The sequence below is a fragment of the Corvus moneduloides genome, chromosome 4, assembly GCF_009650955.1.
Source record: "Corvus moneduloides isolate bCorMon1 chromosome 4, bCorMon1.pri, whole genome shotgun sequence".
Taxonomy (NCBI): domain Eukaryota; kingdom Metazoa; phylum Chordata; class Aves; order Passeriformes; family Corvidae; genus Corvus; species Corvus moneduloides.
In genome coordinates, this window is record NC_045479.1 from 18288977 (window position 1) to 18316684 (window position 27708).

The 27708-nt window shown below is 46.5% G+C and overlaps 1 protein-coding gene across 1 annotated transcript; it reads right to left on the reverse strand.

Moving 5' to 3' along the window:
* ATP6V0A4 (ATPase H+ transporting V0 subunit a4) lies at positions 1–26482 on the reverse strand. Its single transcript, XM_032105396.1, has 21 exons — positions 25875–26482; positions 23796–24007; positions 23227–23305; positions 22306–22400; positions 21139–21264; positions 20673–20767; positions 19804–19930; positions 19154–19236; positions 14358–14451; positions 13571–13783; positions 13137–13287; positions 12251–12390; positions 11795–11952; positions 11255–11348; positions 8714–8832; positions 7541–7757; positions 5836–5943; positions 3807–3941; positions 2726–2843; positions 1484–1655; positions 1–423 (listed from the first exon to the last, which is right to left on the reverse strand). Exons 2-21 carry the CDS (start codon positions 23910–23912, stop codon positions 330–332), a joined length of 2535 nt encoding a protein of 844 aa, XP_031961287.1. The 5' UTR covers positions 23913–24007; positions 25875–26482; the 3' UTR covers positions 1–329.
* Positions 26483–27708: the final 1226 nt, after the last annotated feature.

Below are 27708 nucleotides of genomic sequence, written 5' to 3' on the forward strand. Positions count from 1 at the left end.
TTGATTATTAATAGCCGGTTTAATTCCAAAGCTGCATCTCCTCTTTTCAACCAAGCAGCAGGCAGCTGACCCCATCAAATGCTGACCACCAGGTACTCGGCAAAGACATCAGTGGAGACAAAGCCAAGGGTCCAGCCAGTCCTGCTGATAGAGGTCAGCTCTCAGCTGATACAGCAGTGTGGAGTGTAGCTAGGACATTTTCATCTACAGCTGCTCTTGTTTCAAGAGCCACGTCCCATTCTCTTTCATCCCACGTACCCTACTCTTTGGGTGAGCCACCACAAGGAAACAGAGCCTGGTCTGAGGAGGGAAGCAGTGATGCACTGGCTTCACTCTTCTGCGGTGCCATTGATGATGTGCTTGAAGGAGAACGGAGAAAATTTGTACCCGGCTCCCACGTAGAACTTGTTCTGAAATTCCACCCTTGGGAGGAGCAGAGAGAGGCATCAGTGCTGCCTGTAGGCAGGACCTACAGCCAGCCAAGAGGCTGAAACATGGCACCCATGGGAAAAGGGGGGCCACAAGATGGGGGACTCTGAGCTCAGAGCACAGGCTGTTTATGGGAGCAGCAGTGAGACACAGGCAGCCCAGGGAGCAGCCTGGCACACATCAGCTCTGACTTTCTATCAAGCCAGACTGGAAATGCTCATCACAAGGCCAATCAACAGAACCTTGCCTGGTAACCTGCTTCTAGAAGCTCTGAGAGCTGGGGTAACCACCTGCTGGTTGCACACTGGTGGGAGACAAACACCTCCTCCTCCCTGCACAATAACAAGCGCCTCACCATGGTTTGCCTTGGCAGTGTTTAGGGTTTGTGGTGGGACATTATGTGGTGAAAAAGACCACAGCTTGGGGCTCAGGTAGGATGCTGAGTTAGGGTGGCAGTGAAGGGTGTTTTGTCACCTTGGTCTTGCTCGCATGCTGATGTGTCTGTACTGCTGTCCTTGTCTGGACTGATGACCAGTTAAGGCAGACATGGGCTACCTTGGAACAGGTTTGCCACAAAGCCTAAGCAGCCTGAACTTGACTTGGGCTGACAACACAAGCACTGACCCAGGTTTTCATCAGGTTTGCACCCCAGCTGAAGTCTTGCTGCCCTAGGCAGCGGTCTTCTTAGATCCCTGGCTGGGATACACAGCCAGTGGAGTGGCTGTGCTGCCTTTGGGCCTGGTAACTCAGGTCAAGGTGGCCTCAGTGGCTCTGCGTGTTTACCAGGACAGAACTGCAGGTTGCCATTTGCCTCACATGCTCACAGCCACCACAGGTGCAGGAGGATACGCTGGTTGCTCCAGGAAGCAGGTGAGAGCAGGGACCTCTGAGCTCCCCTTGGAAGAGTCTCCCTCACTTCATTTGCCAAAGGCAACTGATGTTGCAATGCACTGGCACAGCACGTCTAACACTCGCTGATGGCCCCCCTTTTTCCACAGCCTGTTTCCTCCCAAAGACTGCTCTGGGAAAAGCTCCAGAGGACTGCCCCACGTACCAGTGCAGACGCAAGGCGTGCAGGAAGGCTGAGAGCCCCTCCATGACCAGCAGGATGGCTACTGTCAGCACTGCAAACGCTGCGAAGATGATGAAGATGGCGATGAGACCTGCCCAGCCGCTGCTGCTGAGCCCGTTGTGCATCACCATGGTCCAAAGGACCTCTGACAGCTCTGCAGAAGGAAAGAAAAGGAAAATAGTGCTGAGCAGCAGCTATGGACTAGGGACAGGCACAGCATGCAGTCTGCCAGCTCACCATTTTTCCCAGTTTGTAAGGCTGCAAAGGACTATGGTGGTTCTCCAGGCAGAATACATAGGACCGCCCCTAGCTAAGCTTTTTAGTTGTTTGTTTTGTTTTATTTTATTTAGGTATCTGTCCTCCATGTAAAGCTAATGTGTATCAGCTTCCACTCAACTCCTACTAAGCTCATTTGTGTGCCAAGAAGTACAGCTCACCCCTGTCAATCCATGGCACACCACACCACAGCCCCCCCTCCCCCCCTTGTCTGTTTTCCTTTTTTTGTGTGCTCAGTTCTTTAGGGCAGGTGCAACTCCTAGCCATAGGCATTACAGCAACATTAATAAAAAACATTTCAGAAAAACTAGAGACATTGAGAATCTAAGTTCCAGCCTGAGGCAATTTCCAGTATTTGAGCATCTGTTTTTATCACAAATCAAGACAAAAGACATTGAAATGCTGTACATTTCTCATGGAATGTGATGTTCCACTGAATGTTTCTAGGAAAAAACTCAGTGAAAATGACAAACTCCAGAAGCTCTTGAGCCAGACCTTTTCTTTCTTGTTTGCTGAACAAAATAAAAATAAGTGTTTCAAGTAATTTCGGCATTCATTTGCGTGCCCCAAGGCTACAGCAAGTGCCTCTTGGGAAAAGCAGCTGTGGCTCCCATACTGCCTTTACTTCCATGGGCTGGACTACACAAGTGGGCTGCACCTCCCACGTACCACACACCATGAGGACTGTTCCAGAGGGGTGGCTACAGAGCAGCACAGGAAAGGGGCCCCAGCCAGTGAATGCAGTCAGAGCGGCCAGGGATCACCTCTGAAAAATGAGATGCCCACCATGAAACACTTGGAGTGATCTAACCTGAAGCAAAACATCCTGACATACAAGTGTCCACAAATAGAAACCTGGATTTCATGAAGAAATTTGCAGGAATAGTCAAACACCAGCAGAAGCCGTGACCAGCATGGTGAGGAGACTGAAGGTGGACAATCACTCACGTGCGTGGGCCAAGCTCAGTGCCCAGAGCCGCAGGTAGGAGGCTGTGTTGGAGATGCAGCCAAGGCAGTATTCAATGGTGTGGATAGCTTGGTGGACAAATATGTCTCCAAAATTGAACTGAAACAATGTAAAACCAAGTAAGATTTATTAGTTCTCACTTCAGGGCTTCCTGGTTAACAGAGCAACACTGCACCCTAGGCTCTTCATACTCCTTGCTATGTCCTGAGCAACAAAAAGGTATTTCCCAGGAAAAGAGACTGCTCTGAAAAGTGTCAATTCTGTATGATCTTCCCATACATTCTCTCTCGAGAAACACATTTCCAGTGAAAACCAAATGTTTGGGGAACAGCTCATGTTCCACTCATGCGATTTCAAATCCTTAAATGTCAAGCCAGTTGCTGCCAATCTGTGATTTCTTATAGAGATAGAAATTCTTATGTAAAAGAGGGGCTTTCAGACTATCTGCCTGTGGGCATACACATTTTGGGAGATATCACTGAATAAGTGTATCTCATAATAATGAATAAGCAAATCTGTGAAGATCCCCTGTGGCTGTGAACAGCCAGCCATATCCACACTCAATATTGTTGATACTCCCAACTGCTACAAATATTTTTGTCACTTTTTCCTCTGTTGCTTCATACTGTAGAAGCTCTTGACAATATCTGCCAAAGGAAGGATTGTCTCCCTAGTCAACACTTCTGGCTGCCAACTTCTAAATGCTCCTTTGCAATTTAGAGGAAGGAAAACTCAGCGACTCCTTGAAAAGGGTTGACCTTCTCTGGGTGCAATGTGGAAGTGAAACAACCACCCCCGAGGAAACAAAAGCTTGAGGTTTGTAAAAGCTTGAGGTTTACAAGAATGCCTGCCACCACCAGGCAAAACCAAAGGAAAAATTTAGAGGAATGAATTCATTGAAAGTTCAGACCCTATTCTGTCTGGAAACACAAACTGTTGCTACAGTGTGTGTTGATATCTTGTTAGAAAGAAGGGCTGGCAACTCTGCAAGAGTCTTCTGCTTGACTTTGTGTTTTCTACTATTGTGTCTGTATGAACAATTTTCTGTCCAAATTTTCTTACCTCTTCATCATCACCCTCATGTCCTTCATGGCCACCACTGTGGTCTCCCTGGGAAGCTTTCTTGGAGTGATTGGTCTCTGGGACATCTACCTCATTTTCATCCCCAGAGTTTCCTGAGATGGCTTGAGAATGGATCTTTCGGAAACAAAACGCAGTATGTTTGGTTGACACCAAAATGAAGAAGTCCATGGCACAGAACTCACTCAATAACCTCATGGTGGCTAACACGTGAAGGATTCTATCATGAACACGAAGACAGTTTCAAAAATAGTCGGACATCGTGGACCACAGAAATTGAATATTTCCGCCAAGCAGCCAATAATACCCAGATATTTTCCATCCTAGAGCACTTTCCAGTGGTTCCAACTATTTTGTAGCTAGTTTCTAGTGTCACAATGTTTGTTTCCACCATGAGAAGATCCATCACTTTTAGCAAATGAGAAAACTGAGGTACATTAAAGCTGATGATCTCAATTAGATGCATGCAAATCAAAGGAATTAGTGTCAAGTGAAAGAGCAACAAAGCCTGAGAGGATCATGTGACTTGATGAAGGTCACACAATTCTTGGATACAGGCAGAAATAAAATTCAAAGCTCTTGATTCACTTTAAATTCACAAAAAACCTTGTAGCAACCTCTCTGCAATTATTATTTACAGGACTTTTCTAGAGACCTCAACAACCTGATCTAACAGTCCTATTATACAGCATAACCAAACAGAGACCTTATGGCTTCTGTCAGGTTCTGCCCTGTCACCCTTTATAGCTTCCAGCAGGTTTCATGGGAAAGGTCTCCTGACAACGCTTTGTTTGCTATTGCAGCAGTAATGATTGTCACACTCGCTTTGTCTTTGCTTTACCTGAATGTCAGCCTGGAAAACAGACTTTGCTGCAAACATATAAATCTAGGGGAACGTAGGATGTGATCAGACAGCTAACATATGAAAATTAGGAACAGAAGTATGGGGGCACAATAGGAGGTGGGAAAAACCTGTCAGATGTTGCTGGCATAAAAGCAGGAGATGGAGTCAGCCATGTCAAGCCTCCATCCAAATCCCAGAAGAATGACAAAATAAGAAATTACAGTGCAGAGGCAGGGCTGCAAATGTCTCCCAGGGACCCGGCTTTCAGTTATAGGTCAGAAGTGACTGGGTTGGAAAAGGTCAAGCAGCAAAACCAGCATCTCTTTCTTCAGATGGAAACATCTGTGCCCTATTAAAGGTACTCCAGGCACTAACTCTGACTATAAAGAGAAGTAAATCTTGACTGACAAGTAAAGTCCTGTTAGCGTAATAAAGGAGACAATTAATGAACAACTGCAAAACTGCAGCTGCCGCAGTGTGTGTTGAGAAGCTGTGGGCAAACCACAGAGCCCATGGGAAGGAGGGCTCTGTTAATGTGAAGGCAATCACTTAGGGCAGAAAGATCTTCTAGAAAGCAGGCAACAGCTTTTAAATCAAGCCTCTCCTTCATGCACCATTACGCTCTGCAAGGCCAGGACTTTCACAGATGCCCCATTTCTACAGAGCAGCAAACTGGTGGTTAGTGGAGATTGTGGACTGACAACTGAGGTCTTCTCCCTGTTTTGGCTTTACCAGCACTTCAATCTTTCTGAATCTTCTTTGGTTTTGGATACAACAGGTGGAAGAGCTTGTGTCAGCTTAACAAATAGGTTATGCCCTTGCTAGTGAAGCTCCTGATTCCAGGGAAATGTTTCCTTCACTGGAGATACTCAGCTGTCTGGACACAAAGCTGAATAATGAGCTCTAGGGGACCCTGTTCAAGCAGGGAGTTTGGACCAGATGACCTCCAGTGATCCCTTCCAAATTTAGCCACTCTGTGATTCTAGTTTAGGTGGTTCAGACATGTCCACACATGTCCTGTAGCGTGAAGCACACCTTGAAATTGTCAGAGAAAGCCTGAGACCAAAGAAAAGCAGAAATCGATCACTGCAAAGAGTTTTTGGGGTCTGTCACCTCAGCTTTGACTTTGCTGTTGTGAATCCCCCCTGACTGATCCACATCCCTTACCATGCGCTGCGCTTTCTGGTGGTTGGCTCGGAGGATGAAAGGCTTAATTAGGAGCATCCAGGGAACAGCAATCAGAGCAAATATGACCAAGAAACTCTGCACTTCTTTCTAAAAGACAAAGCAAAAAAACCCAAAAAGTTGCTTTACTTACCTTTAGCCAACTACATTTATGGTTAGAAACCTGAGTCCGCATAATGGTCATTTTTTAAATACAACAAATACAACTCCCTATTTGGCTGCATATCCTCTGCTTGCAAGAACATGAAAATAAATGTATAGTGCTTAAGGCTCCAGAAAGTATGTTCAGCTAGAGATGGTTGGAGACCTGGAGATGAAAGGCTTTCATGCTGAAAAGGGTTAATTTAGCAAAATCCAGTGTTACTGACTTGAATCTGGCTGCTCAGTGTCCCAAGTGAATGTCCTAACTGTGTGTGAGTCAGTCAGTCTGCCTTGCTTTGATCAGTGTAAAAACGCTGCAGTAAGAGTCAAGTCAATCAACTCTTGCTCTGGATTTACTCCACATCCGCAATTCCAGACGGGAATAGAATCCCCATCACTTAGGCTTGGTAAAAACACTGTCCCCACAGTATAAGGTGTGTTCTTACATCGCAGTATGGCACCCCTATTGCTGTCCTGACATAACTGTCTCTACTTTCAAAAAACAGCAACAGCAAAACAAAGAAAACCTTAAACTACAACTTCTGCATCTTTTTAAAGCTGGCTCAGCTCTCTGACCACATTATGGCTGGTCTCATACAATATTTTCATTCAGACTGTCCAGGCAGATGGCACATTCTGTTCCTGGTGGGGCAGGCGGACAGGAATATGAGAAAAAAATTGCCACCTTGGGAAAGCTTCGGGTTGTTACAAAGCACAATGTTATCTAAAGACTTTTTGAAGGCTGGGAAGACTGTGTTTTTCCAAACTCCCCTGAATCCTTACCATAGTTACTTGGAGCTGATCAGTCACTAACTCTGACTCACCAGCTGTCCCTAAAACTGAGCTCATGTTGGAGGGCCCAGAGTGTGCAACTGTATAGGTATGGGTGCACACATGTGGCTGGATGCAGCACTTGCTTGCAGATTCTTCACTGATGCTGCTGATGTAAAGTCAATTAAAGAAAAAACCAAATCCATGTTCTGAGAATATAAATAGAGATGACTTTAAAACAAGTTTTTTCTTAGCAGAGCTTTTGTTGCTTGCTTTTTATTTTTTTAAAGTGAACTCCCAAGAGGAGTTATTTCTGACAAAAAGCTCCCAGAAAATCCTCTAGCTACTTCTACTTTTTTTAGGTGAAAACAGAAAGTATTAAAGCTTTCCAAAGATGAAATAGGAACTTGTCAAGAAAGGGAGATGTCTCTAGCATCGTGACCAGACTGCAGGACAGCATGCCTGCAATATCCAGCTTTGCATCTCTAGTCCCACTTCTTTGATTTCCTCCCCCAACAGTATCTTCAACCACATCATTATTCTTGTAAGAATGACACTAGGAAAGAGATTTCCTCTGCATCAATGATTGATAGCTTCTCTCTCCTCCCTGTTGACAAGGCCAACACAAATACCAGAAGAATAAACTTTACTTCTGTGACTGACACTTGTGATTGAGCTTCTGAGACTGTTCCCCACATCTTTATGCCCACTCTCCACAACACCCACTGCAAATACAAAACTACAGGGGATTCAAGCTGCTTGGGGTGATCCATACCTGATGCAGATACAATGGAGCATTTGAACTGTCACTGTAATTGAACAGAAACATGTTGATGAAGTGGATGAGGATGCTCGGTGCTCTCTGGGATGAGTGGACATCAAAATGACACCATTTGAAAATAATCATGAAGACCAGGTAGCCAAAAAGAGAGATAATAAAAATCATCTCTGGAATGAACTGAAGGATAATGTTTATGTATTTCCTGAAGTAGCTGGAAAGAATCAGGAAAGATAACTGCAATTAATACACTAGATATTAATACAAGTTTGCACCCAAGTCTAGCAGTACTGTACACTATTTAGTCTTTGGAAAATAACCTAACAAATATACAACTATCACTAGCCAAGAAAGAAGTCCATAATTACAGGCTTTATCAATGAAAGCCACTGTTTAAATACAAAAGCTCTATTATACTGATTCTCTTCAGATTTTGTTCTTGACCTACCATTATCTCAGCACCCCAAAAGATTATTACACTGAAATAAAATCAAATTTTCAAAAAACAGCTGATTCACAAAGTTAAGCATTATATGCTGAGGAAGGTCAGAACCAGGTGTAGCATCAAGTCTGTAGGGTCCTCTCTGTCCTCTGCAAACCCTTTCTGTCCTTGAAGATCACTACATGCATTCCAGCTTTGGAGAGTCTCTCAACATGATAGTGTCAGCCCCTCCGCTCTATCACCATTTTTTAATTTGTTGTCACAAAATATAGAGGCAGAGATACACGAACACACCCACAAATCCTGACCAAGGTCTGCTAAGCCAGGTAAAATGCACACGCACATGCTCTGCAAGATTTCAGTGTGCTTTGGTTTAGGCCAAAGAGCTTGTCTTTCAAGAGAAAAGTTGTCGATAGTGGGAGGTGCTGCATACTTTTAATTTAGTGTGCTTCAATATTTCTGCAGAATCGAGAATATAATGAAGTAAGTTAAAAACAGAGTTTACCGAAGAAAATATCTGCAATGTTATGGCTGTCCTTTGGACTTAGCACTGTATATCAACCATGGTGTAGCCAGTCAGTGTATGGGACATTTCTGCTCACACTGGGGAAAGGTCAAAGTTCAAATCATCAGTCCAAAATATGAGGCTTTCTCTGAATGGAAGACACCGGTTTAGTGACGAGGACTTGTGTGCTGCTGCAGCAACAGGCTTGGTGAAACAAACTTACATGTGGTTGAAGAGACTGAGTATCACCCCAAAAATCATGTGCACAATCCCTATGACAACCGACATCTTCATTTTGTAGGAGTTCAGGAAAGTCAGCTTGTTTGTTGCAACATTCCAGATCTTTGGGTAAAGGAACAGGGAGAGAGAGAGTGAAGAACAAGATTTTCAGGTGTTTGATCAATAACAGTTTTGTGCAAGTTGTTGTTTTGACACCATCAATTTACTCCTACCAGTTCTAGTAAGAGGGTAGCAAGGCACAGAAATCTAGATGTTCCTTTTATTACTTTTCCCTCTGACAAGGTATTCATCTAAAAGGTATAAAGTATTAGCCTGGTTTAACAGAATAAATAACCGGGATTTTAAATGATCCAATGACTTTGCTTCAGTCCTCCAGAAATTACTGCAAAGGCTGGTAGCAGAACCTAGATCTTTTCTGTGTCATATCCTGTCCTTAGGCTGAGTCATCTTCTTTAACAAAAGTGGAAGGGCATCAGAAATCCCTCCTGCTGCAACCAAAATTAGTTCCACCCTCACCAGAGAAGTACTGAGCATTTTCAAACTTTTTGTTCGAACAGAAAAAACTCTTCACAGCTCTTTGGCCGTGGAGATCAGTTAATTGCCTGCCTCTCTGTATTAACTTTTTAGCAATGTTAGGACATACAACCCTTCTCAGTCCTGCCTTTTTTATGCTACAGAGCTTTGGGTTTGCTTCTCCTCTCTTCTCAAACTTCCTAGACCCCAAAGTCTTCTGTCCTCAGAGACAGTAAGTAGGTACCACTTTTCAGACACTAAGCATAGCACCTGAAGAGAAAGGAGGAAGACAGGATTATTTGGAGGGTGAAACATTAGCCTTTGCATCTTCTCTGGATACCAAAGAGACTGCCTAGCTTCTTCCTCTCAGGGTGACTCTTTTTTTCCAAGATACACCCCAGTCATCCCACCAGGATTTGCAAAATGCAGTGAGCCATCCATCCATCAGGACAGATGACATGGATAACCTCTTCAGAGAGGGCCACACAGAGGCTGGTGCTTCCAGTCCACCCCTTCCCTGCCAGCACTTGTTCAGCCATTCTTCCCTCCCAGCCAGGACTTTCACCCTCTTGAACAGGGAGAAGCCTGGTTGGAAGAGGTAGTCTAGGTCAGCCTAAATTAGAGAAGTGTCAGGGCAACATGCAGAAAACTCAGCTGCTTCTGACAGGATTTCCTGAACCAGACTGCCCACATCCTGGGCAGAGCTTTAGAGCTGGGTTTAAAAAAAACTGGTTATGAGGACCATGTCTCTGAGAATCAGGGGAAGACAGAGTTTCTTTGGATGACCAGTTGAAATGAGAGCCCATCCAGCAGGGATGGAGGTTACTTGACTAATACGAAGATTGAAACTGGAAAGCTTGATGTTAAAAACTACGTTTCAACACATGGTAATGACAGAACAACAAGAAAAAGGGAAATAGGACATAGAGAAGAAAATGTGGCTAAAAGTTAAATAATACTGGCATTTACTTCACATTCCATACCATAAGTAGACTGTATGAAATTTGGAAGTTTGCCTTCAAACTGGTGAGGTATCTCTGGAATGGGTTAAGTACTCAAGTAAGGAAACAGAGTCCAGTAGACAGGAGGTAGAAAAGAGACTGTAGCACAAGACCACTCTCCAGGAAAATCGAACTTCCTTCCTGCTTACCACTTTACTACTACTGCCTGTGCAGACCTGTCGGCAATATATTAATTGCTAATTGCTAAAGAGAAGCATCAGAAGGACTGAGGAGTGGGAGGGGCAGTGGTGGTTAAATGAGTAGCGTGGGACCTGAGCACGATGTAAACGGCATGGAGTAAGGGGTGCAATGTGCTGGTTTTGCCAGGAGTAGTTATTTTTCTTCACGGTGGATGGTATAGGGCTGTATTTTGTATTTGTACTAAACACAGGGTTGATAGTATAAAGATGTTTTTGTTATTGCTGAGCAGGGCTTACACTGAGGCCTTTTCTGCTGGCTGGTGAGGAATTTGGGGGTGCCTGGGAGATTGGGAGGAGACACAGGTGGGACAGGTGACCCCAACTAGCCAAAGGGATAGTCCAGACCATGTGACATCATGCTCACTGTATAGAATGGGGGAAAGAAGGAGGAAGGAGGGATATTTGGAGTGATGGTGTTTGTCTTCCAAGTCACCATTATGTGTGAGGGGACCCTGCTCTCCTGAAGATGCCTGAACTCCTGCCTGCCCATGGGATGAGATTACTTAATTTCTTGTTTTGCTTTGCTTGTGTGCACAGCTTTTGCTTTCCCTGGTAAACTGTCTTTATCTCAACCCACAAGTTTTCCAGCTTTTACCCTTCCAATTCTCTCCCTGATCCCACTGGTGGGGGAGCGAGCGAGGGGCTGCATGGGGCTTGGCTGCTGGCCACACAAACCATGTAAGGAACAGACAAAGAGCAAGAAGTTGAAAAGCACAGCTTCAGGAGAGAGTGCAGGGAGCTACTGATGTACCTGACATGTAGAAACAGGATTGAAATACAAATTATCTTAGAGCAATTTAATTTAATTACCGGATCTATTCCAAATGGATATGGATTTCCAGAGTAGACTCCTGGGACTGCTGGATCCAGCTGCAACACTGTATTGTCTAGAAGCACATCCTTACTACAAGAGAAAAGGGAAATGACCTTTGCAGCTTAATCTCTCCGTCGAAGCCCCTGGTATATTTATGTGAGGTGTGCTGAGGACTACCACAGGATATCTGTAGCTGACTCCAGCCTTTCTGTGACCTGTTATCCTGCACTTGTGTGCATGTAAATGGGCCCCACACAATGACAGCCTCTCTCACACTGATAATTCTCTAGGCATCGGTCCTGGACACCTGCAGATTTTTATGCACATCAGTGCCTGAACAAACAGGCGTGTTCCCAGGGACTCTACATTTCCATTTCAATAGTGAGTTCATCTGTGTGTGTCAGACAAAACCTCTGATTCATTCATGACCGCATCCACAGCAGGGAGTCCTTCCCTTCCCCACACAGGCAGTCTCTCTGTCCAAGCCTACATGCTCCATTTGGTGTTTTTACATCATTCCTACATTTAGCACTTACTTCCAAGTGTTATTTTTAAACATGGGGATGATATGCCAGGAAGAGCCAAAGAAGTTGAACGATTTGGAGAAGCAGTCATTGTAGATGAAGCCAGTGTACATGGAGAATATGCCCATGAGCAGGATCAGGTAGCGCCCGCTGAAAAAGGTGTTCCAGATCTGCAGGGGGAGAAGGCAGTGCCAGTGACCAAAGTACCTGCAGGTCCATCAGTTGGTGGGCCTCAACCAACAGTAGACTTGATTGTACTAATCTATGTATATACAATTATTTATAGAAAATTTGGGGTCCCTTAGGCCCTCTGTGTATAAGTAGGCAGAACTGCCAAATCTCTGCCTCGCAGGTATCTTTGAATGATCTCCACTCAGCCTTTGGGAGGCTGCATGTCTCTCCTTTATCAAATGGGGCTGATGAGCCTTTCCCTATGCTGATAGGCTGCACCAGCTCCCTGGAACTCACCTCATTAGTGCTTTTCTGGGCCAGAAGGCTCTTCTCATTAATGACCATCCAGAGAGCGAAGCCCAGCATGACAGCGCCATGGCCACAGTCCCCAAACATCACCGCAAACAGGAAGGGGAAAGTAATGATAGTGTAGGGAGCTGCAGGAGGGAAAGGTCGAGAAGTTCAGCTCCCCCTAAACAAAAACGCCTCATCAGAGAAGCAGTCTGCCCCAACAGGCCATTCCTTATAGGTACTGCCCTTAAAGGCCTCCTCAATCCCTCCCTTACACACCAGGCAGTCACATCTAGTGCAGAACAAGCTTTACCATCACAAAGACTGTTCAGTTGTACCTTCCTTGCAGTTTTATCCTTTGTTTCTTGTCTCGCCATAATAAACACATGTGTAAATAGCTGCATTCTGTTTTGCAACAGAAAAAATGTGTTTGAAGTTTACTACCATATTTCTCAACCTGCTCAGCCTCAACAATCTGAGTTAATCTGGCCCTTTCCCACGGGCCCCCATTTCTAGGTTTCAATTAATTCTCAGTGGTCTCTCTGAGATCCTCTACCACTGTTTCACACTTTTATCAGGTCCTTTAGGACTTCTTTGCCTCTACACAGTGAGCTCAACTTCCATTTCCCTTATGAGCTTAGTTCTCTTCCTCAGAACTGCTACCTCACCATTTGTTCCTCGTCCTGTATTTGTGTAGTTCATTATTTCCATCACAATCATTCACTGAAGACCAATAGCCAAATTCTTTGCCTGAGAAAATCCATGCCCATACACCAATCAGTTCCAACACAGTTCAGATTTCTCAGTCAGCACTGGGTACATCTAGTGAGAGAGCTCAAAGGCTTCACTTAGGCTCATGCAAACCAGATGCACGTAGCTGAACATTTCTCACCTGGGTTCATCTCTCTGTAGTTGCCCACACCGTATGCATCCACGATGTTCTGAAACCCAGCTGTGAACTTGTTGGTCCTGTTGAAGGTGGGCGGTGCCATCCTGGTGTGTATGGCAGTGAGGATGGGGGCAATCGTGGAGCCACTGCGCTCCTGCAAACCCAGTGACAAGGACAGGCACAGAGTGGATAGGAGAGAAGAATTGGCCCCACGATACCACTTCTGGCTCGTGGGTCTGTCACAAACCTGCTAAGATTTAATGCTGATCTTAAGCTCCCTCAAAAGATGGAACACCAAACAACCATGAAACAACCTGGACTTGAAACAGCAAAGGGAGTCCCACATTAAGATAACAGACAAGTCTGAACATAAGCTCAACATATAAACAATTCAGTGTGGGTGAGAGCTTCAAGGACCCAAAATGCTGCTCTCTTACCATTCCTTGATGGAGAGCTCTTTTTATCCGGTCAGCATCAGCCACTGGGAACCAGATCTCTGCAATGACACACTGCTGGGTGACGTCGATGTTACAGCAATTCAGGATGTGGTAGATGGCCTTGATTTTCTTCACCTTGATGCCCCAGGACCACAAGTTGGCTGCTGCCTCGTGCAGCAGGCGTTGGCGGTGGGACTCGGTTTGTGTTATCACCTGTAAGCACAACACAGGGCAACACTTGATAGGGAAGCACAGGGGGCACTCAGTAGTTAATTGGGGAGGGCAGATGGAAGAGGGTTGATGAAAAGGAACTATTTGTATGAATGTGTGGGTTATCCTGGGGAGCAGCACGTGCAGGTGTGGACACAGGATCACTCGACACCAGGTGCACAGTGCTGCTCACCAAGGACTCTCCCTGCATGGTCCTGAGTCACTGCAAGTGTAGAGGAGACCACTGGAAGTTACTGAGCTGTGGCATTGGCTCCCTACCCAGTTGCTTACAGACTGGCCATATCTCACCATGTGCTCCCAAGCTGCCATTTCCTGCAGGCAGCTCTGTGCTACGAACTTGGGGCATATCATCCCCATGAGTAGAGCTACAGCTCATGGTCTTGGGACCTCCATGCATCATGTGGCCACCACAGTGCTGCTGTATAACAATGGAGATAATGAGATAATGTGTCAGGAGGATAACCTGTGTGGTCTGCCACACTGTTTCAGACAGGACCAATATCTGGGCAGGTCCCACTTGCAGGGTTGAGTCCTCGGTAAAACCACTGCCACTTACTGTGTTTAAATCCTCAATCCTTGTGTTGACTCCGTCAAGCATTTCTCGGCGCTCGGTGGCAGACTCTGGGCAGGGATAGACTGTGGCACGAAATCTAGCCTCAGTAAGAGAGAATTGAGAAACACCAGTTATTTGACTGAGTTTTCTTCCTCCCTACTCTTCTCAGCTCAAAGGCAGGCAAACTGGACTTCATTCCTGAGCCAGTAGTATGCCCAGTATACTCTTCTCACATACTATAAAGTCACACTTGATCTCGTGGAAAGGTGCAAATAGGTACATTTATCCCTTGACGAGAATAAGGATCCCTTCACCTCTTCTAGATGAAAAACCCTCCTTGTCTTAGCTCATACACAGTACCTGATGTCTTACAGTGGTCAGCACTAACACGTAGGCACGTCCCTTCTGTCCACAAGCTGTTTGAACTGCGATGAGACTCAACAAAAACCCACCCTGGCGAAGGCAGCCTCTCGCTAACACAGTAGCCAACAGATGTCCCTCTTGCACTGAGGCTGGAAAAATACCGTGTCCCTGTATCTGCACTACCCTCCTGCAGGCACTGGGAGAAGGCATCGGCTGAGCTACTGCTGCACTGCAAGCAAACGCCCTTTGTGCGAGGAGGCTGCATAAGTAAATAAGCCTGTAAAAACAAACAAACAAGCAAGCAAGCAAACAAAGAAAAGGACTGTATTTCCAGGATAAAATAGGAGAACGGCTGTATGCTTCTGGTCCACCTGTTTGGCTAGACACCTTGGGGAAAAGGGAAGGATGGGTGAAGGGTTTTAAACATCTGAGAGCAATATCTGTTACGTCAGCTTAGATAAATCAGTATAAATGCTTTTGTAAGTGTACCCTCAAGGTTCTGTTTGGGACATTCAGCAGGTTTATTTAGTGTGGTATAAGAAGGACTAACGTGGGATTCTAACATGTGAGTAAAGGTCTTAGCTCCAAGCAGGTACTGCTTCAGCTATAGCATGGAACTCGACCTTCTCTAGTACAGCTGCAGGTCACCCTGGTGTGAAGGTGCTTCCACCAGCGCAGCACACTGCAGTGTTGTACAGGCACAGTATGATCCCAGTACAGACCATTAGAAATGAGTTGCATGTCTCTCTGAGAAGCGTGCAGCTACCTGTCCTGACTGCAAAGCAAGTCCCAGAGTATCTTCATGCACGACAGCAGGCACAAGGAGTTCCTCCTGGGACCTCACAGGCCACAGGGTGCCCTGCTGCTGCTCTCCACCTGCAAGCCTGAACTGAGCTGAGATTCTGTAGTAACTAAAACAGCAGAGATCCCTCCTTTTTTTTCCTGCTTGGCTTGTTCAGTGATATCTAGTGCATGTGCCACCCCTGCCACTTTGATACTGCCCATCAGATCTGCAGGAAGAGATCCATCCTCTTTGCAGAGCGGAGATCTCCTGGCCCTGACCTAAGGCAACACATTTCCACCATCCTGCCATGGATACACTGAGTTAGCGTTGCTAAAGGGCTGTCTTTCCGCACGTGAGATGAATTAAAAGATGATGTAACAGGGTCAGAGGGGTCTATCCCTCCTTAAGAGACAAAAATGTGCAGGCTCTGTGTACAGATAAGCATCGTATTCTGGCTTTGTCTGAGCGCAGGATATTTCACCACCTGCTCTACAAAATCAGTTCCAGCACACATACAAGTGAGGACAGTTGCAAATTGAACAAAACATGCTGCAGTTTCCTAGAGATCAGCCCAGAGCTGTGTGTAATGACAGCATGTGCTCTTCAGCTAAACTTCCCTTTCCAGAACTGAATTTCTCCTCACTCAACACCTGGTGTTCATTTCCAAAGGTTATTCACCCTACCTAATTATTTCCATCTTCTTATTCTTCACAGCTCTTAGTTCATCTTTAATAAGGATTTTTAATCAAACTTGAAAGCTCATTCCTCCATGCTGTACAGTTCCCCCATTCCCAATAACGTTATTGCAGCAGTGCTGCTTTGATCTTTTAACAGCCATTTTGCATACTGAGTATCAGCTTTGCCCTAATGGCACAGACATCTCTGAAAGCTCCAGGAGAATTCAGCAGGGAATCCTTACATTGATAAACCCAGTTTAGTATTCACATTAGTACTGAGGCAGCCGCAAGAAAAGGAGGAAGAAAAAAATTCTTACATTTTCCTCCTTCCTGCTCCCTCTACACCTTTCACTAATAAATTTGTGCATGGACTTAATGCTCATGAAATTGGCAGACTAATGTTACCAATTAGAGTCAAGCAGGGACTACAAGCGTAACTTGAGGCACACAGCTCTGCAAACAAATCTTAGCCTGCCTTGCAGGAGGCTGGCTTAGACCAGTCCCATGATTTTTGCAGGATATTTACTTGTCATGAATGATGACTTAGTGCTAAGCAGAAATGTCCTGCTGGGGCTGCATTGACACTGCCATCTGCTTTAGGTATAGTCAACCCTGCCTTAAAGGTGGACCAGGCTAAAATGTCTTGGCCTGGGTACCAGGGACGGCTGATGGCCCACAGAGCACAAAAGGAGTGTCAGGGGATGAATACATTCAGAAACCTGCCACTCAGTAAAATGTCCATGTATATGTGCACATTGGCAACCAAAACATTTGAAAGGAAGAAGGAACGTAAGGGATGACTTCATTAGCACTGCAAAGGGTGTCCTGTGGATTTGTCTTTGGTAGGGGTATTTTCCTTCAGTTACAAGGGCCTGAGAGAAACCAGTCTAAGTTCCTTTATGGGAACCTACCACCACATCTGCAACACTGGCTCCTAGAAACTTTGCATGTCACAACCTCCCTGCAGGGATCTGCTCACATTTCCAGCACTGCCTGATGCCTTGCTGCAGAGGGTTGTGCCTATGGTTTGGGTGATTTCGGTGTCAATCAACAATGAATATGTTGACAGGCATTGTACTGTGTATTCTTTTACTCCCAATCCCAGAAAAAAAGTCTTGGGCTTTTGACTGCAGGGAATTTTAAATGCTGCAGGGGAAAAAAAAAATTTACATCCAAAATTAAGAACTTTCAGCACTCTGTGGGCAACCCCATTCAGCTCTAAATGTATGGCCTGGCAACTTGCAAGGCCATCAGCACAGGGGAAAATCCAGTGGGAAGCATTCAGCACCAGCAACTGCCCATGAAGAAGGGGAGAAGGGTTCTGAACAGCATCTAAAAAGCAGGCAAAGAAATGAGACTTAAGAAGGACATGGGCCTGCTGAAGCAAGTTCAAAGGAGAAGAATGAAGATGATCAGAGGGATGAAGCACCTCTGCTATGAGGAAAGGCTGAGAAAATTGGGGTTGTTCAGGCTGGAGAAGCAAAGGCTCCAGGGAGACCTTACCACAACCTTCCAATACCTAAAGAGGCCTACAAGAAAGCTGGAGAGGGACTTTTTACAAGAGCATATAGTGATAGGACAAAGGGGGGATGGCTTTAAAGTGAAAGAGGGTATGTTTAGGTTGAATATTAGGAAGAAATTCTTTACTGTGAGGGTGGTGAGGCACTGGCACCGGTTGCCACAGAGAAGTTGTGGACACCCCATCCTTGGCAGTGTTCAAGGCCAGGCTGGATGGGGCCTTGAGCAACCTCGTCTAATGGAAAGTGTCCCTGCCCATGGCAGGGGAGTTGGAATGAAATGATCTTTAAGGTCCCTTCCAACCCAAACCATTCTATGATTCTATTATGTGCAGGAAATTGTAATCCAGGAAGAGAATGAGACTTGCTGAACACTCAAAGACCACTGGCAGCAGCAGACTGATCCTGCACAGTGGCTATGGCAGAACTCACTGCACGTCTGAGGTTCACGATCAGAAATCAGTGACTGAGAGCTAGGAGTCTTCCCTCAGCTGTCCATGACTGCTTTATAGACAGATGCCCACCTCAGGAGGGCTGAATTGCTCTCTGGATGGGCATTGCCCTCCACTGCCCTTAGAAGGTATCCTGGAGGGCCCCATTTCCAGTGCAGGAATTGCTCACAGACCCCAGGGTTCTGTCACTTCTTGGGACTGAAGTCACTCATGCCAGCTGGATGAAAGATCTACCTGCTTTTATTCTGATTAAAGGCAGGATGTAAGGAAAGATCTGCCCTGAGCATGGATGTCAGAGAAGAGCAATTGCTCACCCTCTCCCTGCGGCTCTTGGCGGGCCCTGCCTGGCTGAGGGGCTACACCTGAAATGGGTTTGGTGGCAGGAGACAGATCCTCTCATCAAATCTGATTTACACTGCAACAAAGCTCATCGGTCATCAGTGTTATGAAAGAGTAACAAAATATTCAACCTGAATTATCTTTTCAAGATGCTTAACAGGGTGGAAACAAGTCAGGTTATATGAAGCGTTCATTTCTCTCCTGGGCTCTGTCTCTGATTACACAGATATTGCTCAAAGGCCTTGGGAAAGGGTTGAATAAACTACAGCATCAACTTTTTATGAAGTGCAGGAAGGCTTGAGACCAAGCTGAGGATTACCATGTTCCCAGTCTTCAAGTTAGGGCCCCTGATTTTCAGGGGAAGAGTGCTGAGTATTTTTAAAACAAAAGTCCCTTGTAGATATTCCAAGTGAAAAACCTAGCAACTGAAGCTCTCAAGAGCTGTGTGTCACTTTGGAAAACGTAGGATCTCGAGTTCCACGTGACAAGGTGATGGATGTCTTTCATGATTAGGAGCAGCAGAGCCGAGGAGCAGAAGAGAGGTTGGTTGCAGAGCTGACAGCTAGAGAGCTGGAGATCTGATCTCTAGCTCCAAATTCAGCCAGCCTGAGCTGCCAGTAACCATCTCTATGGGAGTCACTGTGGCTTTGCCACAGGCCTGCCTTACCCATCACAAATCTTCTTGATTTTTTGTTTAAGCTGCTCTCCTTGATAGAAGATAATGAACACGTTCTTCTTCACCTCTTCTCTCTGCAACACACAATTCAAGCAGAATTTAACACACCCAGAGTCCAGTGCAGAGAAGTCAGTGGGTTGTTTTTATCCCCCAGCCCCAGTTTCCCATCAGCAGTGTTTTCCCCAGATGCTCTTTCAGAAAACAGGCATGGGCAGCAGCTCTGGGTTATGTGGGAGGGAGCAAGGTGGAGCAGAGGGGACAGAGTTCCACTGGGGCACAGGGCTCCAGAGGCATCCCAGAGACACCAAGGGGAATCAACCCTCCATGGCTAATTCTGGGTGGGGGCAGCCACAGTCCACTTTCATGGTGGTCCCTGTAATACAGCTGCCCTGGGAGGCCCCACATGCATCTTGACAGCCAGGAGAAGGAAACCACCTCAATAGTGGCAAAAGGGGAAAGCAGTGTCAAAGAATCTTCTCCCATCCTCCAACTTTCCCACCTTTCCCCTAGAGGCTGCCCTCAGACACCGAGCTCTGGAGAGGCAGCCAGTGCTGCAGCATGGTCCAGGGCACCAGCTTTGTGTCTGCAGGTCACAAGCATCCACACAGGGCAGAGGAAAGCAAAACCAGGTTGGTACCTACCGTCACAGGGTCCTCCATGGGGGTGTCCATTTCCGTGTACCTCAGGTAGATGTTCCCCCTGCAGGCTCGCCACAGTAAACGCTCAAAGGGGATCATCCTTTCCCTCTTTATTACCCCTGCTGTGAATCTGAGCAGAGTTACAGGATAAATAAATTACGAGCCCATTCTAGGCTTTTTAGGACCTGCAGGACACATGATTTCACAATCCCTTGTTTTCTGGTCTGTGCTAGCCAAGGCTCTGCTGCTGCAGCAGACACTTCTAGGAAAAACTTCCCTGCTCAAGCCTGGGTTTTATCTCAATCTACTGACTTTATCCTAGTGTTCTCTCTTTAAAAAAAACTTTCCTAGATCAACAGGTGAAGGAGAAGAGACAATTCTGGCTAGAAGTGGAGGAATGGAGAGATGCTTAAAGTCACACAAACAGAGAGTGCCTGAATGGCAGAGGCTGGAGGTAGAAATATTGAAGTGGTGGTTTATCTTTACTCTCCTGTTTTCCTTTTCTGAGAAACATCAGACTGCAGCCCAATGCAATACCATGGCTGTTTCTGTGGTTAGACATCCATCCATGAGGACCAGGCTGGTAGCCAGATGCCTGAGTCCAGAAGTCATGGGTGAGATGCCTTAAGACAGCAATTTTCAGTCAATACCTACTAAGGGATCACTGGAATTGGTGGCCTGGAAGTAGAAGTCCATTTGTCCTACTGACCCATAACCTGACCATAGTTTTGATGATAACTTCTGAGGACAGTCACTCTCTCATCTTCATGGAACACCCTCTGCTAAGAAGCTGAAGGATGCTGTGCCAGTGTCACAGCAATGCAGCACAGGTGGGAAGCATGGCCAAGCTGGAGGCCATCACCAATACACACCCCAGCTTGGCAGCTGCAGCTGCAGGAGTGCTTCTCAGCTCCAGCAGTCCAGATGTGTCTTCACTGAAGAAATCATCTGGCAGATTGGTTTCTGCCTGGAAAACATTAGTTTTAAAAAACACTCTTCAGCATTGCCAGTTTGAAAACTATTTTCCCATTTTTCTCCTAATATTTTTTCCCCAAAGGTAGCTTTCCACAGAGATTTAGACCAAAGGAAAAACAAGAAAAGTAACTATATCTTAGGAATGGAAAAGCATAAATGCTATTTTCAAAGAGATCTGGGAGCCCAATTTTTGAGCCCCACTGACTCACAGAGCAATCCGGGCTCCAAAATGAGTGAGGTGTTTTTGCAAACCTCATAAAGGCTTGTGGTAAAGACCTCTAAAAGCAACATACACCAAATGAAAGTGCAAGTATTTTTAAGAGCCTTCCACATCTCTTTTGGAAGAGTCAAGAGGCCTCTCACCTCAAAGAAGTCCTGGGTTTTCTTCAGCAGATGTTTGAGCTCCGTCAGCTCAAGGAAGTTCTGTTTCAGTGTTTGCTGGTTCTGGTTGGCTTCCAGCAGCTCGGCTTCAAGTTTCTCCAGCACTGTCTGTTCAGGGTCCAAGCACATCCAGAAAAACTCTGAAGCACATATTGGCCCTTTCCCAAGCTGATAACAAATCTCAAACAACAGTTTTCATTTTTTTCAAGGGAGAATAGAGAAATATTCAATGAACACTTCAAAAAACACTTTTTGTTAGAAGATACTCATCAATGCATCATTTTTTTTTTCCATTGCAAACATTCCCTGCTGGCTGTGTTGTCCTCTTCTGGCACTGGAGTTCTGATGCCCCTGACTCAAGCACAGGCAGGTAAGGTGGGTGTGTGCTGTTGGTGTCTCAGCCTGTCTGGGCATCTCTGTTCCTTGCAGACATCTCAGACCCCAGGCTGACTGGCTGTTAGTTTACTGACTACAAAAGCTACCTACAACATGGCCATTAGCTTAGGTTCATTAGCTATAGGCCAAAACTTAGGTGATGATGTGGGGCCAGGAACACACCAGGAAACCAAATTGCTTGTGAAGCTGAAGCCCTTGGAAAGCTTGATTTTCCTTTCTAGTCACTTACATACACAGCATTTTAAAATTACCCTGTCAGTAAACTTAGCTTCCAGCTGGGCTAGAATAAAGCATCCCTTGCACATCCAAGGGCAAGGCCCAAGTGTTTGTGTCAGGTCCCAGTATCACAACCGTGCTCCCAGCAGGACAGACAGTCCTGGTTTTTCATGCAGTGGAGTTGGTTCTCTTCAGCTCTCCTGGTAAAACACCAAACCCCTTCTAATTCTCTCCTATAGGATGATGGGGGCATTCTATGAGAGTGATACTTTTAATATAATACGTTAATATGTGGGACCAGAGGAATGTTTCACAGGGGATGGTAAAAAGCCTGGGATCCTTTAGGAACATGTAGCAGGACTAGCCTCAAGCTAAGTGCTGAGGCAGCAGCTCGAGGAGCACCTCCTCAGGCAGGGAGGGTTGTGCCAGCCTCAGGCACCAGATCCTTCCTTGCAGGGGAGGGCTCTGTTGAGCACATTACACAGACAACCTGGTGCACAGCCCTTCTCTCTCCTGGCTCCACTCCAAATTCTGTACCTCCATATCAATCATTTCCCGAGGCAGGGGGGTCTCTGGGTACTTTTCTCCTTTGACTATCTCAACGTTATCTTCCATCTCATTTTCCAGAAAACCTGCAAGGAAAGGGCACAGAAGTCTCAGCACAGAATCACCCCTGCTGCATCATCCTGGTCACCAGCTTGGTGCTCAGCGAGGACCGAGGCCTCCCATGGCGGTGTGACAAGATTGAGTGATGTATGAGGGCCATCATCCCAGCACACACACACAGCCACCATGGAATGAACACCCCCAGCCTCCCTTCTCAGTGAAGAAGCTGTTTCTTTTGAAGCCACAGTACCCACTCCCAAGTGGGCTGCTCTCAGCCCTGGCACAAGTGGCCACCATGGCCCCCTTTATTTGGGGCACTGAGTAAGGCATGCGGAAAGATCAGGTTCCACTGCTGTGCCCAACAACGGCAAGTGCTGCCACTGTGGCTCCAGCAGGCACCAGTGTTGTGGTGGGGAGAGTGCAGAGCTCCCAGGACACACATCCACAGGACAGTGGGAATCACGAGCTCTGCTGCTTGGATTTTAAGGACTTACCCGCAGACTGAAGCCCTTGGCCACAAGAAGTGTGTGCCAACAGCTGGTGTGCTGGTGTAAGGGTCAGGTTATCTGGATTAGCCTCCTGCCCAGCCCCAGATTTACCTTGTGATTTTATAAAAGCTAATTAACCTCCTTTCAGTTCAGTTAACCATTTTCAAAACAGGGGCAACAATTTATTGCCCATATGGGGTGAAGTGGTAATTAGCTGACGCATGGAAAACATTTCCAGGGACTCAGATGAAAACATCACCATTTTGCCACTAATTCTGCTCCCCAGTGTGAGAGCACTTAAAGAAATAAATCCCACACCACCAGTTGGCAGGAAGCCAATTGCATTTGACAAGCGTTTACTTACGCAGGATTCTCTCCAAGGATTCGCACCTTCTCACTTCATTCACAAACTTTCTCTGGAAGCTGTTGACATTCACATTCAGCTAAAAACAGGAGGGAAAACAAGCCTGGGGCTGAAGGCTGCACGCTGCTGCGCTCATTTTTAACACCAGCAGAGAACCAGAGTGCCTTTGGTGCGGATGGCAAACACCACTCTGTCTGAGAGGGTTCTACTGGCAGGGCAATACCGTGAGCTCCCTCGTGGCCAAGGACATGGTGGCCTTCCACACAACCTTGCTGTGACAGCAAGAGTCACAGAGGGGTCCTCAATGGAAACACCTGCTGTGTCCTGGTGATGCAAAGAACTGTTCTAAGGTTGTGCAGAGGGCGTGCAGAGCACCAGATGGGACTCAGGGATGGGTTGAGTCTCAGCATCATCTTTGGGTTTCAGACCAGCCTTGGGGAAGTCCCGTTCTCACCATGGACTTTTTGGCCTCCCTACAGGGGCATCTTTCCTAAGTGCTTTGAAGGAAGGACAAGCACACCCCGGGGCACATCTCTAACAGCTCAGCATGCCAGCCAGGGACTACTCACGTCTCTGAACTGGACCAGCCCCAGCTCCCCCAGCTCAGCCACGCAGCAGTAGGCAGCCTCCACCTGCAGGAAGAGCTGCTTCAGGCTCATCTCCTCACTCCGGAAGACGGAGGCCATCTCGCCCGTTCTCCTCTGACCTGGAAGGCCCTAGCAGTCTCTGTGGCAGCAGCACGGTCTTCCTTGCCCAGGCAGGTGCAGGAAGGTGCCAAGCTCTGCAGGAACATTGGGGTCACCGAGTCAAAGTGCTGGAATATAACCCAGTGCTGCTCATCACATCCTCCAAAAGGATTTCTTCACCTTCTAAGATCCTCCTTGAACCCACAGGAGGCTTCATCCCACCAGAGCAGTGGTAGATGATATGGTATGTGTGTGCCACAGGGAAAGGGGGAAGTCACCGGTCTCCTCTGACAAGTGATGAGCAAATACCCTGCTCTGTTCTCTGCTGGACCTAAACACTTCAGACCACTGCACTCAGGCTCTTTATTTGGCTTTTGGGTGCTGTGATTGGAAAGGATTCGATTTCTCTTTGCCTTAAACACACAGACCCCCCCCCCCCCAAAAAAAAAAATCATTTCACCTTGCAATTAGACAAGAGAAAGAGGCCTGACTGGTTCTTTATCACTTCCATGGATAGTATGAACATTGCAAACCCATCTGGAGCGTGTTACATGGGCGTGGGGAGAAGAGCAGACTATTTTCTTTAAATTAAAACAACCTTTAAGATTTCAGAATAATTTTCTCCCCATAAAGGACTGTTTTCAAAATGAGATACATGAAATAACATGCGTTGCACAAAATTTCCTCTCATCTCTGTGCTTCTTATTATTTACTTTGAATAACCTGAACATAGAAATTGTCTTTAGTTGTTCTCACACAAAATTAACTGATCAGCATGTACAAACACAGTAATTATCTTTTTCCAGAGAAAAACATGCAAGTGGATACACTTCTTGCATGCATTTAATTCTGTAGCAAGCCTATATTTTATAAATAGCAAAATAAAATCCCTTTATAACCTCACTTCTACTTGTTGACAAGGGTAGAAAGTTAATTGTCTTTAACCCCTTCTGTCTCTATGAACCTTGTCTTTCAGCATTTTTTTTATAAATTGTGGATTCTATGAATTCTCTTTATAACGTAGAAAAGGTTTATCTTAAATATAAGAGAAGCATTTCACAAAATAATAAAGGCTTGTTTAACAGGAGCATGATAGTCACAGGTCTGTGTTTGCTCAAATATCCTGGGAGGCTTCCTTCTCCTACTCTCTGTACCCATTCACTTGAGAATTTAAGATGCTGAAAATACAATGTATGATAGCTAATAGCTTGTTCAAAGAAAACATCATGTGCCAGCTTAAATGGATTGAGTAAGTATATGCATTTTAAATTTGGTTGGATATTTTTCAGCAAACTGTATTTTTCACAGGAAAAAGAGGCAAAAGGTGCAAGAAACTCTCACCATGCACGCAAAGAAAATCTGAGGTAAATCTGATTTTCAAAAAGTTTAAAAGATCATCAAAATGTCCAGTCTTAATTTCTTTAGACTGAACAGTGTGAAGAAACTATAATCTAAAGCAGTTTGTATTTCTAAACCTGCAGTTAGCTTGCATTAAAAAAAAAAAAAAAAAAGCTAAGAATTTATAGAACAAAACTCAAAATATTTAGAAATATCTTAATTAAGCTGCTTCAAACCATTCAAAGCCAGGGTTCTACTTTTCCTTGGTAATCAGTTAGTGAAAACCCCAAAAGCTCACTTTCATTTTGATTTGGAATGAGAGGGATATCTACTGCAAGGAAGGCAGAGCTTTCACCCCTCAACCATTCCTACAGATGCAGGAGGCTTGCCCAAAAGCACCTGCTGGCCAGCAATGCCTCTGTCGAAATCACCTCCCCCCTTCCCTCCTCTCCCTCGTCCCCAGTTTTTGCTGTGGCAGGAAAGCAGCTAATTGAGAGCTGCCTCACGGGTTCCCCCGCCGCTATTTCCATGGAAATGCATTAAAGCGGGCCGGCTTTGGGCAGGGCAGATCCCGGTGCCGCGAGGAGCTGGGCAGAAGGTGCAGGAGCTGTCACTGGGGGTTACCTGTCGGCCACCGCGCTCCTTTCCGCCAGCCCCTCTCCGCAGGGCAGGCGAGCTGTCCCCTGGCTCGCCCGCTGTCCGTCCGCAGGTGACAATGACAGCAGGGCTCTGCAGTGGCGCCGGGAGGGGAGGGCAGCCCTGGCCAAATGTCCCGTCCCGCACAGGGCACGGCAGACCTTTGCTTTTAAGGTCAGAACTGGTCTGGACCAGAGAAGGGAAACCTCTTCTGTCCCAGAACAGCCCCCGGGTGGACCGGGCCGGACCGAACGCTTTCTGGCTGGGTCGCCACCTCTGCGCCGGGGCTGTGCCAGGTGCCAGGCGTGTTGTGGCAGCACGCGGCTTGTTGGGACTGACAACAGATGGGAGAACCTGGCTGTCACCGCCCCGGCCACCCGAAGGGAGCGAGAGCCTTTGGGAGCCGCCGTGCGCGGAGCGCTGTCAGCCCCTGGCACCTCATTCGCCCGCTCTGCGTGGAGGATCGGCCGCCAGGGAGGTGGAAAAAACTTCTGCGCTGTTTCTCGCTGGTTTTTCCTCGCCGAAAGCAGTCTGGGAAAGGACAGGGAAACAATGGGAGATTAATGATTTTCCTGCCGCGAGGGGACGGGCAGAGCGATAGAGCAAGGAGAGGGCTGGGAGAGCAGGGCTCTGTTAACCAGGGGCAGCGCTGACAGGGAACTTGATTCCCACCCTTTGACATAACAAATGCTGGGGAGGAAAAGGGGCTTCATAGACTTTCTGCCACTTCAGCTGCTAAAGCAAGGGCTCCAGAGAGAAATCTGGCCGGTCATAAAACCAATGGCTTATCTGCCACTGAGGGAGAGGAGGCAGGGTTTCACCCTGATGAAAAGTCTGGCTTGGGACACTGCTAAATCTAGCACCCAGAAGAAAAATTTCCTCTCAAAAGAAGAACTAATGAAAATGCATGGCTATATCCAAATTGTAAAGTACCCCTAAATAAATGCTTTCTCAGACCTGTTCTTTTGGAGGTTCCCAGTAATCCTGGCCCAAAGAGACAAAGGGTATAGTTAGTCCATGGGAGCACTGCCAAAAAATGAGCAATAGCAGAGGGTTTCCCAGCAGAGGGGTTTTCTATTCAAAGGGACAGAGTGGCCCCACTTCGCAAGGTTGGCTTTGGTGAGAGGGGTCCTGCTGCTTGCTCAAGTCCGGCTGTCTCGAGCTATGTGACCCAAAAAGGAGATACTAAAATTACAAGGAAATTTTGACAAGTGGGCCTAAAGCTTACATCTTGCTCAGCAAACCACGCAGATGAACTGGCTGTAGGGCTCCCTGGGCTCCCACCCGCTTTGGCTGCTCTGTGCTTCTCCTGGACCAGCCAGTGCCCATGGTCAGCTCTGCCTTCTCTATCAGTGCTACCACAGCAAGGGAGTAAAGGCTGATCAAAGTCAGCACCTTCTGCTGGGAAATTGGAAATTTCCTTGACGAGGCAGACGTGAAGTCACTGCCACTGACCATGTGAATGCCGTGCAGGGCTGTGGAGAAGCTGGGGTGGCAAAGGAAGGACTTTGCCTTCCAGCCCTTGCTGTGATACTAAACAACAGGAGTCCTCACTCAGTTCCAAACTGGTGCATATTGACACAACAAAATGAAACAGCTTCTCAGGCTACTCCCCTCACCTCTGAACCACAGCACATTCTTCCCCCTGCGTTCACATGAAGACACCAGGGTTTGCTTCCTCTTTGCTCCTTTGCTGCTCTTACTCAGCCCTACAGTTTCACACAGCTACTCCCCTACAAGCTGTTGGGGCTGGGGGAGCAGAAGGGGTCCCCAAAGCACATTTAATTGCCAAAGGAAGCTGCACTAAGCCAGTTGCTCCATC

Bases quoted from the DNA above. Each gene is read 5' to 3' on its own strand.
- ATP6V0A4 (XM_032105396.1), bottom strand. From the start codon at position 23,912: ATGGCCTCCGTCTTCCGGAGTGAGGAGATGAGCCTGAAGCAGCTCTTC. The intron at 20,768-21,138 runs GTGAGAGGCCTC...AATGTTTTCCAG, and splicing joins AAACCCAGGACTTCTTTGAG to GCAGAAACCAATCTGCCAGA. The intron at 19,931-20,672 runs GTGTGTATTGGT...AACTCTGCTCAG, and splicing joins GCTGCAGCTGCCAAGCTGGG to ATTCACAGCAGGGGTAATAA.